We start from the raw sequence: 18,703 nt of genomic DNA, 5'->3' as shown, positions 1-18,703 counted from the left end.
TGCTCTTTTTCATCTTGTCATGTGCCTTGGAAAAGATATGATGATCATCATGTGATTCTTCTCTATAACAAGCTGAGACCCACATAACTTTTACATCTACAGTTCAGTGTGCTGCATCTGCTATTTTATGGCAGTGTGATATAATCTGAGCTGTTTAAATGTAGCCTATTTACATGATTACTACTGTATATGACACAGAATATTTTATGGGGAACCAATATTTTATTTATTTCCTTGGTGTAATCTGCCAAAAAGGATGTGACTCAGAGAGTTGTGATGATAACATAGGCTAGTTATGTCTGCTTTTGCCTATTTCAGCAGCCATCCATTGCACCACCTATAGCAAATACAAAAGCAGGACTTTATTATACTGAACAAAATTATAAACGCAACATGTAAAGTGTTGGTCCCATGTTTCATGAGCTGAAATAAAAGATCCTAGAAGTTTTACATAAGCACAAAAAAAGTATTTCTCTCAAATACGGTGCACAAATCTGTTTACGTCCCTGTTAGTGAGCATTTCTCCTTTGCCAAGATAATCCATCCACCTGACAGGTGTGGCATATCAAGAAGCTGATTAAACAGCATGATCATTACACAGGTGCACCTTGTGCTGGGGACAATAAAAGGCCACTCTAAAATGTGCAGTTTTGTCACATAACACAATGCCACAGATGTCTCAAGTTTTGAGGGAGCATGCAATTGGCATGCTGACTGCAGGAATGTCCAACAGAGCTGTTGCCAGAGACTTGTTCATTTCTCTACCAAAAAACGTAGTTTTAGAGAATTTGGCCGTACATCAAAGTGGCCTCATAACCGCAGACCACTTGTAACCATGCCAGCCCAGGACCTCCACATTCGGCTTCTTAACCTCCTGGATCATCTGAAGAGGGGGAGGGAGAGTGCTGAGGAGAATTTCTGTCTGTAATAAAGCCCTTTTGTGGGGAAACCCATGGCGGCCCCCCTGCCCAGTATAGATAATTTTCTAATACAAATGTTGTGAAATGATAAAGGTAAAACATAGTAAACATGATTGATACTTTGTAATCCAGATGCATGCCTGAATAGTGAATATAGTAAATGCAGTGTGTAACTGTTCTTTAATGTGTGTATGTATATAATTTTTTAAGAAAGTGTCTGAGTCATGCCACCAATATAATAGGTTAAGAGACAGAGGCCCAACCTAGAGAAGCGCACGTAGCCCTTGTAAGGGATTTTGGAAAATGGTGGTGGTGTGGCACTGAAATATGTTAATAATGTGCATATAAGGGAGTAACTGTGTAGGTTGTATAAACATGACTATGCATTGATTCTGTGTAAAAGGAGAGCTCAGAGTCAGGGCAGGCAGTTGCTCCATGGACCAGCTTGGCTTTGTTGCGCTATAATAAAGAATATTCTGAATTCACAAGCTCCGTTTTTTTGAGAGATACTTTTGAGTTAAATATTTCTACCACACCAGTCATGTGAAATCCATAGATTAGGGCCTAATTTATTTATTTAAATTGACTGATTTCCTTCTATGAACTGTAACTCAGTAACATCTTTGAAATTGTTGCATGGTGCGTTTATATTTTTGTTTAGTATAGTTTATTACACCTACCTGTTTAGTGCACTAAAATGACAAATGGGCTCATTATGATCCTGTGCTATGAATGTAGCCCAAACCCCCTTGGCTTTTGATGACAGCTCAGCTCTTTTTCCAGTTTAAACATAATTAACATTTGCCCAAATGAAGTTGTCACGGTTTCGGCCGAGGCTGCCTCTCTCCCTTGCTCGGGCAGGCTTCGGCGTTCGTCATCTCCGGAATACTAGCTGCCACCGTTGTATGTTTCTATGTTCGTTTGCTTTTGTCTGATTGTTGTACACCTGTTATCGTTTAGTGTAATTAGTGTCCTATAAGTTCTCGTTGTGTTTGTCTAGTGTTTGTGTGTGATTGTTTTACTGTCGTGCCGGTAGGCTGGATATTTACTGTTTGCTCGGTTGAGCTATTTTGCTCCTTAGTTTTGGAGTATTTTGTCGCACCTGTTTGTGCGCTTGTGTTTTCGCCTACGTGCGGTGCTTTTGCCTCAGGGCAGTTATTTCGTGTTTGTTTTGCTGTGCATCACTAAAGTCTGTTGGACTAACGTACTGCGTCCTGCGCCTGATTCCACCCACACCCACCTACATCTACCTTGACAGAATCACACACCCTACTCGATGGAATCAGCAGGAGCCGCAGCAGCACAGGCGACGTTGGAGGACAGGGTCCGTGAGCAGAATGACCAGATCCTGCGGATGGGGTCCGCACTGCAGGAGGTGATCACCACCATCCGAGGCTGGGAGACCCGAGGGACTCCTCCACCGCCATCCTCCCTGCCCGCACCATCGGTCACTCAGCCCATTCCCGCTCCGGAACCCAGAGGAGGTCGACTCTCGCTCCCGAGGGCCTACGATGGGACCGCGGCCGGGTGTCAGGGATTCCTTCTCCAGGTGGAGCTTTACCTGGCCACCGTGCACCCGGCGCCCTCGGGACACGAGTGTGTCCGCCCTGATCTCCTGTCTTTCCGGGAAGGCTTTGGAATGGGCCAACGCAGAGTGGAGGAGGATCGACGCGAACACCATCACCTCGACGAAGTTCTCCCGCCGCTTCAGGGCGGTGTTTGACCATCCCCGGAGGGAAAGCGGCGGGGAGTGTCTGGTCGGCCTCAGGCAGGGGAAGAGGAGTGCCCAGGAGTTCGCCTTGGAGTTCCGTACCCTAGCGGCGGATGCAGGGTGGAATGAGCGGGCTCTCATCGATCACTACAGATGTAGTCTACGCGAGGACGTCCGTAGGGAGCTGGCCTGTAGGGACACCAGCCTCTCGTTCGACCAGTTGGTCGACATGTCCATCAGGCTGGATACCCTGCTAGCTACCCGCGGACGTTCCGAGGGGGTCCGTCCATTTCACCCTCCAGCGCCTCCGAGCCGTGCCCCATGGAGCTCGGGGCGCTGGCGCTAGAGAGAGGAGGGGTCGGCTTACGAGGGGGGTCCATCTCCTGCACCAACTGTGGTCGGGGAGGACACACCGCGGCTAGGTGCTGGGGATGGCCTCCTTGGGGAGAGGACGACAGGTCCCGCACTGGGGAGTCCTTCCAGGTGAGTAGGCGCCCCACTCACCCAGAGCTCTCTGTTGCACATTTCTGTATATCTGTGCGTTTTCCACAGGTAGCACCTCATTCCCAGCATAAGGCGCTGGTAGATTCAGGCGCGGCTGGGAATTTTGTTGATAAGAAGTTTTGTTTAGCCTTAGGGATTCCCCTTCTCCCTGTTGACGTTCCCTTCCCCGTTCATGCCCTAGATAGCCGTTCGTTGGGTGCGGGCTTGATCAGGGAGGTCACTGCGCCACTTAGGATGTGTGCGCAGGGGGGTCATCAGGAGATGATCCAGCTATTTCTGATCGACTCGCCTGCGTATCCGGTGGTGCTGGGCATGCCCTGGTTGAGTACCCATAACCCATCTATTTCGTGGCAGGAGAGGGCTCTGATGGAGTGGTCTGCCCAGTGTGTGGGTCGATGTTTAGGCGTTTCCATAGGGGCTACCTCGGTGGAGAGTCCAAACCAGGTGCCCGCATTGCACGTTCCCCCTGAGTATGGGGATTTGGCTATTGTGTTCAGTAAGTCGAGGGCGACGCAGTTGCCTCCCCATAGGCAGGGAGATTGTGCGATAGACCTCCAGGCAGGAGCTGCGCTCCCACGGAGCCATGTGTATCCTCTGTCTCAGGAGGAGAAGAGAGCTATGAGACAAGGATACATACGGCCTTCCACTTCCCCTGCGTCCTCGAGTTTCTTTTTTGTGAAGAAGAAGGATGGAGGATTACGCCCGTGCATTGATTACCGTGGTCTCAATCAGATCACGGTGAAGTACAGTTATCCACTCCCGCTGATTGCGACCATGACGGAGTCATTGCACGGGGCGCGTTTCTTCACTAAATTAGATCTCAGGAGCGCGTACAACTTGGTGCGCATTAGGGGGGGCGATGAATGGAAGACAGCCTTTAGTACCACCTCGGGCCATTACGAGTATCTTGTCATGCCATACGGGTTGATGAACGCTCCTTCAGTTTTCCAATCATTCGTGGATGAGATCTTCAGGGACATGCAGGGGCAGGGGGTGGTCGTGTACATCGATGACATTCTCGTGTACTCACCTACCCGAGTCGAGCATGTGGCCCTGGTGCGCCGAGTGTTGCGGAGACTGTTGGAGCACGACCTGTATGTCAAGGCAGAGAAGTGTCTGTTCTTCCAGGAGTCGGTCTCCTTTTTGGGTTATCAGTTGTCTGCGTCAGGGGTGAAGATGGAGGTAGACCGGGTGTCAGCCGTGCGTAATTGGCAAACGCCAACTACTGTGAAGGAGGTGCAGCAGTTTTTGGGGTTTGCGAATTATTACCGGAGGTTTATCCGGGGTTTTGGACAGGTGGCAGCTCCCATAACATCTCTTTTGAAGGGGGGTCCGGTGCGTCTGCAGTGGTCAGCCGAGGCGGACAGGGCGTTTGGGAGGCTGAAGGACCTGTTTACCTCGGCTCCGGTGCTGGCACATCCGGATCCCTCTTTGCCATTTCAGGTAGAGGTGGACGCGTCAGAGGCCGGTATAGGAGCCGTGCTGTCGCAACGGTCCGGCGCGCCACCTAAGCTCCGCCCCTGTGCCTTTTATTCCAAGAAGCTCAGTCCGGCGGAGCGAAACTATGACGTGGGGGACAGGGAGTTGTTAGCCGTGGTACAGGCCCTAAAGGTGTGGAGGCACTGGCTTGAGGGGGCTCAACACCCTTTCCTCATTTTGACGGACCACCGTAACCTGGAGTACATCCGGGCAGCGAGGAGGCTGAACCCTCGCCAGGCGAGGTGGAATATGTTTTTGACCCGTTTCACATTTAAGATCACGTACATCCCTGGGTCACAGAACGGTAAGGCAGACGCACTGTCTCGGCGGTATGACACGGAGGAGAGGTCCGTGGAGCCCACTCCCATACTGCCGGAGTCTTGTCTGGTGGCACCGGTAGTGTGGGAGGTCGATGCTGAACTCGAGCGGGCGTTACGCACCGACCCTAGTCCACCTCAATGCCCGGAGGGTCGGAAGTACGTTCCGCTCGAGGTTCGGGATCGTTTGATCTATTGGGCTCACACGTCACCCTCCTCTGGACACCCTGGTATCGGCCGGACAGTGCACTGTCTTAGTACCAAGTACTGGTGGCCCACGTTGGCGAGGGATGTGAGGGTTTATGTTTCCTCCTGCTCGGTGTGCGCCCAGTGTAAGGCGCCTAGACATCTGCCTAGGGGTAAGTTACTACCCCTGCCCGTTCCACAACGACCATGGTCTCACCTCTCGGTGGATTTCCTCACTGACCTTCCTCCTTCACAGGGGAATACCACTATACTGGTCGTTGTGGACCGGTTTTCTAAGGCCTGTCGTTTGCTCCCTATGCCGGGCCTTCCTACTGCCCTGCAAACTGCCGAAGCACTATTCACCCATGTGTTCCGGCACTACGGGGTACCCGAGGATATTGTGTCTGATCGAGGTCCCCAATTTACCTCCAGAGTCTGGAGAGCTTTTATGGAGCGGTTGGGGGTCTCGGTGAGCCTCACCTCGGGTTACCACCCGGAGAGTAATGGGCAGGTGGAACGCGTGAACCAGGATGTGGGTAGGTTTCTTAGAACATACTGCCAGGACCGGCCGGAGGAGTGGGCAAGGTCGTTCCCTGGGCCGAGATGGCCCAGAATTCCCCTACGCCATTCCTCCACTAACCTAACCCCTTTTCAATGTGTGTTAGGTTACCAGCCGGTTCTGGCACCTTGGCAGCAGAGCCAGATCGAGGCTCCTGCGGTGGATGAGTGGGCGCGGCGCTCGGAGGAGACATGGAACGCTGCACACGTCCACCTGCAGCGGGCCCTCCGACGTCATAAGGCGAGCGCCGATCTCCACCGCAGTGAGGGACCGGTGTACGCACCTGGTGATCGAGTCTGGCTCTCTACCAGAAACCTGCCCCTCCGCCTGCCCTGTCGGAAACTGGGTCGGCGGTTTGTAGGAGCCATTTAAAGTCCTGAGAAGGTTGAACGAGGTGTGTTACAAATTACAACTACCTGTTGAGTATAAGAGTATTAACCCCTCGTTCCATGTGTCTCTTCTCAGGCCGGTGGTAGCTGGCCCACTCCAAGAAAGTGAGATCAGGGAGACTCCTCCGCCCCCATTGGACATCGAGGGGGCACCGGCGTACTCCGTACGGTCCATCTTGGATTCGAGACGTCGGAAGGGGGGTCTCCAATATCTAGTGGAGTGGGAGGGGTACGGCCCGGAGGAGCGGTGCTGGGTGCCGAGGAGAGACATTTTGGACCCGTCTCTCCTGACGGAATTCCATCGTGGGCACCCAACGCACCCTGCTCCGCGTCCTCCTGGTCGTCCCCGAGGCCGGAGTCGGCGCACGTCTGGAGCCGCGCGTCAAGGGGGGGTACTGTCACGGTTTCGGCCGAGGCTGCCTCTCTCCCTTGCTCGGGCAGGCTTCGGCGTTCGTCGTCTCCGGAATACTAGCTGCCACCGTTGTATGTTTCTATGTTCGTTTGCTTTTGTCTGATTGTTGTACACCTGTTATCGTTTAGTGTAATTAGTGTCCTATAAGTTCTCGTTGTGTTTGTCTAGTGTTTGTTTTACTGTCGTGCCGGTAGGCTGGATATTTACTGTTTGCTCGGTTGAGCTATTTTGCTCCTTAGTTTTGGAGTATTTTGTCGCACCTGTTTGTGCGCTTGTGTTTTCGCCTACGTGCGGAGCTTTTGCCTCAGGGCAGTTATTTCGTGTTTGTTTTGCTGTGCATCACTAAAGTCTGTTGGACTAACGTACTGCGTCCTGCGCCTGATTCCACTCACACCCACCTACATCTACCTTGACAGAAGTTCATGTATTATATTCTGTGCACCTGGGTCGGAAGAGAGTAAGAGACTACTGTTTAGTCTATACTAGTGTAGCCTTCTCTGAATTTAGGCTACATAATATGCACATCTAGCGGGTAGGAATTCGCACCTATAGGGGCCAATAGAAGGTTCTCAAAAAGTAAAGACATCGCTTTGCATAAAGTACGATACAAATCAAGTGCGTAGTCTATCAAAAATATTACTGAGCTCACTACAGAGCAATTAAGCTACTTTTAGGCTACTGTACCTGTACCTGTTTCCCCAAGTGGAAATGAAGGCAGAGAGAAAGAGACGTATCTCTGATGAAGTTGAAGAGTGAAGACTAGACGGAAGACCCGACTGTATAGACACCAACCTTGTGTTGTAGCATAGGCTAAAACAACGCGCCTACAGTTTCAAGTAATGAATTGCCGAGAGCCTCAGAGAAGCGTGAGTCCGCTCGTCCTCTATGCAGTCTTTTTAGGACAATTATTTTTTTCGCTGAATGCTTCGGACTTTACCCACAAACCGAGGGTGACATTGACAGAAAAAGGTAAAGTAATCTTTTTATTTTAAATCATTAGTACAATTATTGAATGATGACAGCAGGGGTTGAATGATTAGGCATATTAGGAGTTGATTTATATTCAATACTAAAATATCTAGAGGAAAAGTGTATTGAGTCCACAATAGCCAAAAGGACCGGACTCTCTATCACGTTCCTCTCATGATTTGGAACTGTGCTATCAAAGACCAGACTGGTCTCATAGACTAGATGTAACATAGTAAAAGTAAATCCGGGGCACTCAAATTAGTACGTTTTATATGTTATGTTTCGTATGGTTACATAAGACAGAAGGTTACTTAAGGCAGAAAAAAATGAGGGTGGGTGGATGTATAACGCCAATGCCTAGCAACCCAAAGGTTGCATCTTCAAATCTCATTACAGACAACTTTAGCATTTTAGCAACTTTGCAACTACTTACTACTTTTTAGCTACTTTGAAACTACTTAGCATGTTAGCTAACCCTTCCCCTAACCTTAACCCTTTTAGCTAACCCTTCCCCTAACCTTAACCCTTTAACCTAACTCCTAACCCTAACCTCTAGCCTAGTTAACGTAAGCTAACATTAGCTTTAGCCACCTAGCCACCGTTAGCTAACGTTAGCCACTACAACTTGGAATTTGTAACATATCATATGTTTTGAATTCGTAAGAAGTTGTATATTTAGCAAATTCATAACATATTGGACAATTGCAAACTGTAGCATATTGTACGAATTGGAATTTGTAACATATCATACGAATTGAAATTCATAACATATCATACGAAATGGATGATGGAAATCCACAAATTAATACATACCATACCAAACGTAACATATTAAATGGAGTGTCTCGGAGTTACGTACAGAATAATACGAAATGCTCTGAGACCACGTTGCATAGACAGTATAGTACCAAAGATTTGTATATCTAAACCAAGAAAGACCATAGACCTTCGTTTCAAATGGGAACAAATGAGTCATAGTGGGTAGAACAAACATGGAGGTGGGCAGAGCCAAGCACGAGCTAGCAAGATCCTATTGGTGCGTTCTAGCATGGGGATGCGCATACTTCCATTAGGGAATGCCTACTCTGTGATGTGCGCGTGTGCTATAACTCAATTTGCCTTTGCGCTCCTTCGAAACAAAGCTATTTTTTAAAACTTTGGCAAAGAGTAAAGTCTACAAAACATAGTCCACTCTGTTCGTAACATATTCTAGTTTTGGGAACAGAAAATTGTATTGAGATCAAATGTTTCATTGATGAGAAAATTAGCAGAATTTCGGCCAACATGCATATCATTCCATCTTCTCCCACTGCTTATTTTTTTATGGTGGGTGGGGGAAGAAGGATTACTTTATACTTTTCCAGGTATTCCATAAAGAGGTAGGGTTTCAAGTGTCTCGGGAAGGTGGTCAGTGACTCCACTGTCCTGGCATCGTGGGGGAGCTTGTTCCACCATTGGGGTGCCAGAGCAGCGAATAGCTTTGACTGGGCTGAGCGGGAACTGTGCTTCCGTAGAGGTAGGGGAGCTAGCAGGCCAGAGGTGGATGAACGTAGTGCCCTCGTTTGGGTGTAGGGTCTGATCAGAGCCTGAAGGTAAGGAGGTGCCGTTCCCCTCACAGCTCCGTAGGCAAGTACCATGGTCTTGTAGTAGATGCGAGCCTCAAATGGAAGCCAGTGGAGTGTGCGGAGGAGCGGGGTGACATGAGAGAACTTGGGAAGGTTGAACACCAGACGGGCTGCAGCGTTCTGGATAAGTTGTAGGTGTTTACTGGCACAGGCAGGGAGCCCAGCCAACAGCGAGTTGCAGTAATCCAGACGGGAGATGACAAGTGCCTGGATTAGGACCTGTGCCGCTTTCTGTGTAAGGTAGGGTCGTACTCTGCAAATGTTGTAGCGCATGGACCTGCAGGATCGGGTCACCGCTTTGATGTTAGCGGAGAACGACAGGGTGTTGTCCAGGGTCACGCCAAGGTTCTTTGCACTCTGGGAGGAGGACACAATGGAGTTGTCAACTGTGATGGCGAGATCATGGAGCGGGCAGTCCTTCCCCGGGAGGAAGAGCAGCTCCGTCTTGCCGAGGTTCAGCTTGAGGTGGTGATCCGACATCCACACTGATATGTCTGCCAGACATGTAGAGATGCGATTCGCCACCTGGTTATCAGAAGGGGGAAAGGAGAAGATTAATTGTGTGTCGTCTGCGTAGCAATGATAGGAGAGACCATGTGATGATATGACAGAGCCAAGTGACTTGGTGTATAGAGAGAATAGGAGAGGGCCTAGAACTGAGCCCTGGGGGACACCAGTGGTGAGAGCACGTGGTGCGGAGACAGATTCTCGCCACGCCACCAGGTAGGAGCGACCTGTCAGGTAGGACGCAATCCACGAGTGAGCAGCGAGCACTTGTAGGCGATGTCATGGCGACGTTGGCTAGCTAAACTCATGCGTAGAACACGTCATCGAGTCTAACGGTCATCTGCAGGCCGTCAAATCAAAGGCACTCCTTCGATATAAAGTTGTTTTTGACAGAATTTAAAATGTGTCATTTTGTCACTTTCACAAGGTTGGAGTAATAACATGTTCAACTACTTAAAGACATTTCACTTCTCTCATTGACTTCTCAAACCCCAAACCACAGCCTGGTCTTCTTGGTCTGTTTCTTCTTCTTCAATGAGGTTTAACGGCAGTTGGCATCCAATTTGTTGCATTACAACTCCCTTATATTTTGCTTGAAAAATAAAATAAAATAAAGAAATACCCTACCATCTAACACTACACTCACAAATTCAAAATTATTATTAATAATTATCACCACCCTTCTCCACTATTTATATATATTCATTCCTACCTCATGCCCTCAACCTGAAATGATGGGACATCACCACTTAACACTCCCTGTAACTCTTCTGATGTCAAGTCTCGCACACCCAAATACCTTTCTGCAGCTGCCACCACAACCTCAATTTTCTTCGACTTGCGTTCCATCCCTGCAGTACAATTAATAACCATTGCTATTACCGCTAAAAATCAAATCTTACTGAAACATATATCACTTGTTGGCCTATCCCTCTGTACTGGTACAAATCTACTACTCTCACCACTCCCCCCTTGAACCCTCTTCCTCTACTTTCTTCACTGCCTCAGCATATGACAACTTCTTCACTACTCTTACCCTGGAAACCTCAACCTGCTTCTCTCACACGGGACATTTCTGATCCCCAGCCCCATGGCCACCCCTACAATTAGCACATACCATTATTTTCCCCAATGCTACACATTCCTTTGTTTCATGCCCTTCTACACACTTCTCACACCTTGGAACCTCCCTCCAACATACTGCTGCCACATGCCCATGTCACCTGTAACATCGTAATGTATTCGGCACATAAACTTGTACAGGATAACCTATATATCCTAACTTCACTTTGTCAGGTAAAGACTCAACTTCAAAACTCAAAAGAACAGACAATGACTCTTCTGTTTCCCCACTCTCGCCACCCTGTTTGCATCGCACCAAACGACGAGCATCACAAACACCGGGAATCTTCCCCATCAGTTGGTCCACATTTACATTTACTGCTACCCCAGTAATCACTCCTTTCAATGGCGCCCTTTTCTTGAGAGCGAAACAATTCACAATTCTTTCCCCCATTTGTTTAACTCTGAGCGCCTTCTCCCTCTGCCCAACAGAAACACAAACAATTATCACTAGACCACTTCTGGTTACCCTCACCGATTCCACTATACCCAACGCTTTTTTCACCCATCTTGAAACCACAAATGGATCAGCCAAAAGGCAAGGGTTCAGTTTTTCCAAAAACTTCACTCCTACTGTCACAGACTCATCTTTATCCTGACCCTCTGTGCAAGCCTCTGGCTCCGAGTACTTCACCACACCTACCACCTCCGATACTTCACCCTCATTCACTTCCATTTCTCCTCCTGTCTTCAGCTCACTTTGCTTACATTTCCTACCATTCTTCTTTACCAAACCTGCTCCCTTTTTCCCGCTATTTCTTCCAGACTCAAGCTCACAATCTTCCTCCCTCTCTCTCTTAGACCTCCTCTGCCTCTCTTTTTCCTTTCATTCCCCCTCCGCCATCCAAGTATACATCTCCTTATCCCACAGCTGTCTGTTAAGACATTGTTTTTCCTCCACCTTCAGCCACCAACTAGCTAGACCTGCACGCTGTGAAAGACAGCGTCTCTCCTTGAGCCTCTCCAAACCGTTTTGTCCAACCGTCCTTGGTCTGTTTCGCAATGTTGCATCTCTGGGTTTAGAAACTCTGTGGTGCTATGCCGGAATGTGAAAAATATGTCGTTGTACTCATAATCATCCCGAATCGAGAAGATTGAAATAATGCTTGTTTTTAATTAAACTGCCGTTTTTCGCCAGCATGCTAGGCTAGCTAATGCAATAGCAGCCCATTGGATTCCATTCAAATGCGACGCCTAGAGTTGGGGTGAGTAGCTACCGGAAGTGTTGTTGAATCCAATGGGTTGCTTTAGCATTAGCTATCCTAGCATGGTGACGAAAATGGCAGTTTAATTCAAAACCAGCAGTATTTCAATCTTCTCGATTCACCTTTCATAATTTCGTGATGATTAGAAGTACAACGATATATTCCATCCCTGGATTGAGGTACGTTTTCCCAGCCATATACCGCACTGGGCTCTGGCTGTCCACAGGCTGTCCACATTTTGGCATAGCACAGACCCGTCGCCAGACCTCAGTCTTAAGGGGGGCATATGAAATGCATGGGAGGGCAGGGCACAATTATTATTAAATCAAATCAAATCAAATCACATTTTATTGGTCACATGCGCCGAATACAACAGGTGCAGACATTACAGTGAAATGCTTACTTACAGCCCTTAACCAACAGTGCATTTATTTTAAACAAAAAAGTAAGAATAAAACAACAACAAAAAAAGTGTTGAGAAAAAAAGAGCAGAAGTAAAATAAAGTGACAGTAGGGAGGCTATATATACAGGGGGGTACCGTTGCAGAGTCAATGTGCGGGGGCACCGGCTAGTTGAGGTAGTTGAGGTAATATGTACATGTGGGTAGAGTTAAAGTGACTATGCATAAATACTTAACAGAGTAGCAGCAGCGTAAAAGGATGGGGTGGGGGGCAGTGCAAATAGTCCGGGTAGCCATGATTAGCTGTTCAGGAGTCTTATGGCTTGGGGGTAGAAGCTGTTGAGAAGTCTTTTGGACCTAGACTTGGCACTCCGGTACCGCTTGCCGTGCGGTAGCAGAGAGAACAGTCTATGACTAGGGTGGCTGGAGTCTTTGACAATTTTGAGGGCCTTCCTCTGACACCGCCTGGTATAGAGGTCCTGGATGGCAGGAAGCTTTGCCCCAGTGATGTACTGGGCCGTACGCACTACCCTCTGTAGTGCCTTGCGGTCAGAGGCCAAGCAGTTGCCATACCAGGCGGTGATGCAACCAGTCAGGATGCTCTCGATGGTGCAGCTGTAGAATTTTTTGAGGATCTGAGGACCCATGCCAAATCTTTTTAGTCTCCTGAGGGTGAATAGGCTTTGTCGTGCCCTCTTCACGACTGTCTTGGTGTGTTTGGACCATGATAGTTCGTTGGTGATGTGGACACCAAGGAACTTGAAGCTCTCAACCTGTTCCACTACAGCCCCGTCGATGAGAATGGGGGCGTGCTCAGTCCTCTTTTTTTTCCTGTAGTCCACAATCATCTCCTTTGTCTTGGTCACGTTGAGGGAGAGGTTGTTGTCCTGGCACCACATGGCCAGATCTCTGACCTCCTCCCTATAGGCTGTCTCATCGTTGTCGGTGATCAGGCCTACCACTGTTGTGTCGTCGGCAAACTTAATGATGGTGTTGAGTCGTGCCTGGCCATGCAGTCATGGGTGAACAGAGAGTACAGGAGGGGGACTGAGCACACACCCCCTGAGGGGCCCCCGTGTTGAGGATCAGTGTGGCAGATGTGTTGTTACCTACCCTTACCACCTGGGGGCGGCCCGTCAGGAAGTCCAGGATCCAGTTGCAGAGGGAGGTGTTTAGTCCCAGGATCCTTAGCTTAGTGATGAGCTTAGAGGGCACTATGGTGTTGAATGCTGAGCTGTAGTCAATGAATAGCATTCTCACGTAGGTGTTCCTCTTGTCCAGGTGGGAAAGGGCAGTGTGGAGTGCGATAGAGATTGCATCATCTGTGGATCTGTTGGGGCGGTATGCAAATTGGAGTGGGTCTAGGGTTTCTGGGATTATGCTGTTGATGTGAGCCATGACCAGTCTTTCAAAGCACTTCATGGCTACAGACGTCAGTGCTACGGGTCGGTAGTCATTTAGGCAGGTTATCTTAGAGTTCTTGGGCACGGGGACTATGGTGGTCTGCTTGAAACATGTTGGTATTACAGACTCAGTCAGGGACATGTTGAAAATGTCAGTGAAGACACTTGCCAGTTGGTCAGCACATGCTCGGAGTACACGTCCTGGTAATCCGTCTGGCCCTGCGGCCTTGTGAATGTTGACCTGCTTAAAAGTCTTACTCACATCGGCTACGGAGAGCGTGATCACATAGTCATCCGGAACAGCTGGTGCTCTCATGCATGCTTCAGTGTTGCTTGCCTCGAAGCGAGCATAGAAGTGGTTTAGCTCGTCTGGTTAGCCTACAGTACGTATATTTAATAATACATTCCCTCAAGTGGGGGGGGGGGGGGCACAAGCATTTTTGGGGGTGGGCCCGGCCCCCTATGGCCCGCCCATAGCGACGGGTGTGGCATAGCACCGTTCCGACTCAAGGGAGAGAAATTAAAGAGAGTAGGATCCTTTTTGCGCTTCTCCAAAAGTACAAGAACATGAACCATATTTCTTACCTTTGTCATTAGACAACTCTGGTAAGGAACAAAAACAATTCATACTCATACAAGCCTACATTAATACTGAGCTTGAACATTTAATTTGGAATGTACGTGCGATATCATACAGCCCTTCACAGTGGTGAGATAAAGGGATAGTAGGCCTATAATAATATGGAAATCTGCTATGCTACGGTAAAGATAGAAGGATAAACTCATCTGGCACAACATGAAACATTAACTCTATTCAAATTCGGTCACTGGTTACCTTCTTTTATTTAACTCTGACAATATCAGTATACACTGTGTGTACAAAACATTAGGAACACCTGCTCTTTCCATGACATAGACTGACCAGGTGAAAGCTATGATCCCTTATTGATGTCACTTGTTAAATCAATCAGTGTAGATGAAGGGGAGGAGACAGGTTAAAGAAGGAATTTTAAGCATTGAGACAATTGAGACATGGATTGTGTATATGTGCCATTCAGAGGGTGAATGGGCAAGAAAAATATGTATGTGTCTTTAAACGGGGTATGGTAGTAGATGCCAGGCGCACCGGTTTGTGTCAAGAACTGCAATGCTGCTTGGTTTTTCACAATCAACAGTTTCCTGTGTGTATCATAAATTGTCCACCACCCAAAGGACATCCAGCCAACTTGACACAAATGTGGGAAGCATTGGCGTCAACATGGGCCAGCATCCCTGTGGAACACTTTCGACAGCTTGTAGAGTCCATGCCCTGGCCGATTGAGGCTGTTCTGAGGGCAAAAGGGGGTGCAACTCAATATTAGGAAGGTGTTCCTAGTATTTTGTACACTCAGTGTTCACTACATGACCAAAGGTATGTGGACACCTGCTTGTCGAACATCTCATTCCGAAATCATGGGCATTAATATGGAGTTAGTCCCTGCTTTGCTGCTCCAGACCTCTGGGAAGGCTTTCCACAAGATGTTGGAACATTGTTGCGGGGACTGGCTCGCAGTCGGCTTTCCAATTCATCCCAAAGGTGTTCGATGGGGTTGAGGTCAGGGCTCTGTGCAGGGCAGTCAAGTTCTTCCACACCGATCTCGACAAAACATTTATTTATGGACCTCGCTTTGTGCACGGGGGCATTGTCATGTTGAAACAAGAAAGGGCCTTCCCCAAACTGTTGCCACAAAGTTGGAACCACAGAATCATCTAGAATGTCATTGTATGCTGTAGCGTTAAGAATTCCTTTCACTGGAACTAAGGGGCCTAGCCCGATCCATGAAAAACAGCCCCAGACCATTATTCCTCCTCCACCAAACTTTACAGTTGGCACTATGCATTCGGGCAGGTAGTGTTCTCCTGGCATCCGCTAAACCCAGATTTTTCCGTCGGACTGCCAGAAGGTGAAGCGTGATTCATCACTCCAGAGAACACGTTTCCACTGCTCCAGAGTCCATTGGCGGCGAGCTTTACACCACTCCAGCCGACGCTTGGCATTGCACATTGATGATCTTAGGCTTGTGTGCGGCTTCTCGGCCATGGAAACCCATTTCATGAAGCTCCCAATGTTCTTGGGCTGACGTTGCTTCCAGAGGCAGTTTGGAACTTAGTAGTGAGTGTTGCAACCGAGGACAGACCATTTCTATGCGCTACGTGCCTCAGCACTCGGCGGTCCCGTTCTGTGAGCTTGTGTGGCCTAGCACTTCACGGCTTAGCCGTTGTTGCTCCTAGACGTTTCCACTTCACAATAACAGCACTTACAGTTGACCGGGGCAGCTCCAGCAGGGCAGAAATTTGACAAACTGACTTGTTGGAAAGGTGGCATCCTACGACGGTGCCACGTTGAAAGTCACTGAGCTCTTCAGAAAGGCCATTCTACTGCCAATGTTTGTCTATGGAGATTTTATGGCTGTGTGCTCGGTTTTATATACCCGGTGTGGCTGAAATAGACGAATCCACTAATTTAAAGGGGTGTCCATATCCTTTTGTATATATAGTGTATGTGGCCCATGAGGGATTCAAACCCACAATCCAGGTGTTGCCTGTACCTTGCTTCTAAACCCACTTAGCCAATGGAATCATGGTTTCCAAGAAGTCTTCCTAGTTCCAGAAGTTCCAGAGTGTAATCTCAATGAGCACAGTTTATGCGTGAACACATCTCCAGTCCAGTCATATGTTTACTTAATGATTTATATCTCTGTGTCCTCAGATGTGAGCTTCCTAAGAATCCATCTGTCTGGGAATAACAACCATATAAAGCTCCTGCAGGGCCCTCAAGACAACATAGTATACGCTGCAGGCCATAGAAACATGTTCCAGACAGACTTCCACAGTTTGACCTCTATAAAGGTTGTATGACTGAGTTACTTGTGTATTGTGTTGCTTTATATTGATTTAGCTCTATTCAGGTCGTGCTCTAAGTAGGATTGTCCAATTCAGTTGCTGTAATGTAATTGATGGTAATAACAGAGGGAGGGTTATTGATATTGTTACAGTAAATATTTAGCTAAACAGTCCTTCCCCTCTTACATACTGTAGACTAGATTATGTTGAAAAGGATGTATTGAACATTGTATTCTACATGTACAGATGTAGGATCTTAATTTGATCACTCTTATGTTGCTGAGAATTTTACTGCACATCAGGAAATGCAAACTTGTAGTATATTCAAGGTTTAAAAAGGGTTTTAAAGTTAGTAATTTCCACTTTAAAATATCACATTATTTGCCCTAACGAAAAATGTATCAACGCCTTCAAAAAATGTCCATTAATTATATAATCCACATAATAATTCACATGTCCTGTTGCTGCATGAGTATTTTCCTGCTGTATTAAACTGGCTCAAATTAAGATCCTACATCTGTACCTGTACAATATTTTTAATGATTGCCTTTGCAGAGTCCTGTGTTTGGAGAGGGATGTAGAAGTAATGATCCCGCATCACCAGTGAGTATCTGAGAAGATGAGAGGATGTTGGTTTTATAGTACAGTTCATTACTAAAGTTGCACATAGAATAATTTGCATACAACGATGTAACACAGTTCTGTTTTGTACTTCAGGACTGTCACTATAACATCACTGTTTTACACAAGACTAAAGATCCAAACCAACTGTTCCTGTGTGGAACCAATGGACAACAACAGACATTGTGCTGTTACATGGTATGGGACATACTTTTCATTATATAAGTATACATGACTTTTCATGGTACCATTTTGCCATTGGCGTGTTGACACAAAACTATTCCACTGCAGAACCCATCAGACGACCCGTTTAACTGCACTCGATCCAAGGGCATCCAAAACATTAAACAACACATAAATGAAAGCGAGCCATCGCTCCTCATTGGTGAGGAAAATGTCTCATTGGAAATCATTACTCTATAATATGACCTAATGTTCATGACTGGTTTGGTTATTGAGCTAATGTGTTGTGTCTCCAGGTTCTGCTGAAGTAGAGGAATTCTACACCACTCACTCAGGCACAGAGGGTTCCGTGGGGATCCACAGGTTTGGGAAGAACAGACTATGGACAGAAAAAAGTGGAACAGGTATGGATCAGGGTGAGAGAACAAGACGTGGCCTGACATTGTTTTGTTTAGTACTGTATATCTGATCAGACTGTCCATTGAATTTAATGATTTATCCTGTTATTTTCCCTAGAACAGAGATATGTGAGTTTGGTGGCTAGTGGGCAGAGAGAGGATAATCTGCAGGACAGACTATACGCCTTCTACATAGAGAAGACCCGAGACCCGAGTTTGGACTCTGATCTCTGGGTTTCCCGGGTTGCTCAAGTCTGCATGGTAAGCACTACATACATGAATGTAGAACATGAATCATGCCTTCACTGTATGTAATCACCAGTGCTGCAGTTTAGTTCAGAAAATATTTGTAGATCTTTCATATGTGGCACCAACTCCATTTCTGCCCATTTAAGCCCTTAATTAAGACTATTTTCATTGGGGGGCTCCTTTAAGTGGTGTGTGCACTTGCCCACTGTGATTATCTTAGCATGTCCGTGGTTGGATGTGTGTTCCAGGCCGATCTTGGAGGACCTAAGTCCTATCTGCAGTTCAGGTGGACCTCCAAGTTGAGTACCAGGCTCTTCTGTGGAGACCATGACAGCAGGCTGTACTTCACCCAGCTAGTGGACATGAACACTGTTCTGGGAGACAGGTGGCAGGATACCAGGGTCTACGCACTCTTCAGGAATGGCTGGTAGGACGACATACTGTAGATAGATCATAATGGACCTTAGTAACATACACAAATCAGCAATAGCAACACAACAGGCTCTGGGAGCAGGGACTCATAGTACAGTTTATGACATGACGTTGCAGTGCCGTTAAGAAAAAAATCTAATTTGAAAGATAAAACATCGAAGTGAAAGTGACATAAGGAGTTTTAACGATTAAGAAAACCAAAATGTCGTACTCTTTGTTTTGTTTTTA

At 47.4% G+C, this 18,703-nt stretch overlaps 1 protein-coding gene across 1 annotated transcript in view; it reads left to right on the top strand.

Annotated features, from left to right (window-relative positions):
* The first annotated feature begins 6,927 nt into the window (after positions 1–6,927).
* The window catches only part of LOC121555713 (semaphorin-7A-like), a 41,891-nt gene continuing 30,115 nt past the window's right edge, over positions 6,928–18,703 (top strand). The window contains exons 1-8 of the mRNA XM_041869547.2: positions 6,928–7,446; positions 16,459–16,598; positions 17,148–17,195; positions 17,310–17,411; positions 17,505–17,598; positions 17,693–17,800; positions 17,913–18,055; positions 18,292–18,470. Of these exons, the coding sequence (XP_041725481.1) occupies positions 7,317–7,446; positions 16,459–16,598; positions 17,148–17,195; positions 17,310–17,411; positions 17,505–17,598; positions 17,693–17,800; positions 17,913–18,055; positions 18,292–18,470 (944 nt within the window). The 5' untranslated portion in view covers positions 6,928–7,316. The remainder of the gene's footprint in view (positions 7,447–16,458; positions 16,599–17,147; positions 17,196–17,309; positions 17,412–17,504; positions 17,599–17,692; positions 17,801–17,912; positions 18,056–18,291; positions 18,471–18,703) is intronic.

Source organism: Coregonus clupeaformis, unplaced genomic scaffold, assembly GCF_020615455.1.
Source record: "Coregonus clupeaformis isolate EN_2021a unplaced genomic scaffold, ASM2061545v1 scaf1521, whole genome shotgun sequence".
NCBI lineage: Eukaryota > Metazoa > Chordata > Actinopteri > Salmoniformes > Salmonidae > Coregonus > Coregonus clupeaformis.
Note: the sequence above shows the minus strand (reverse complement) of the source record. Positions and strands in the feature narration are given on the sequence as shown.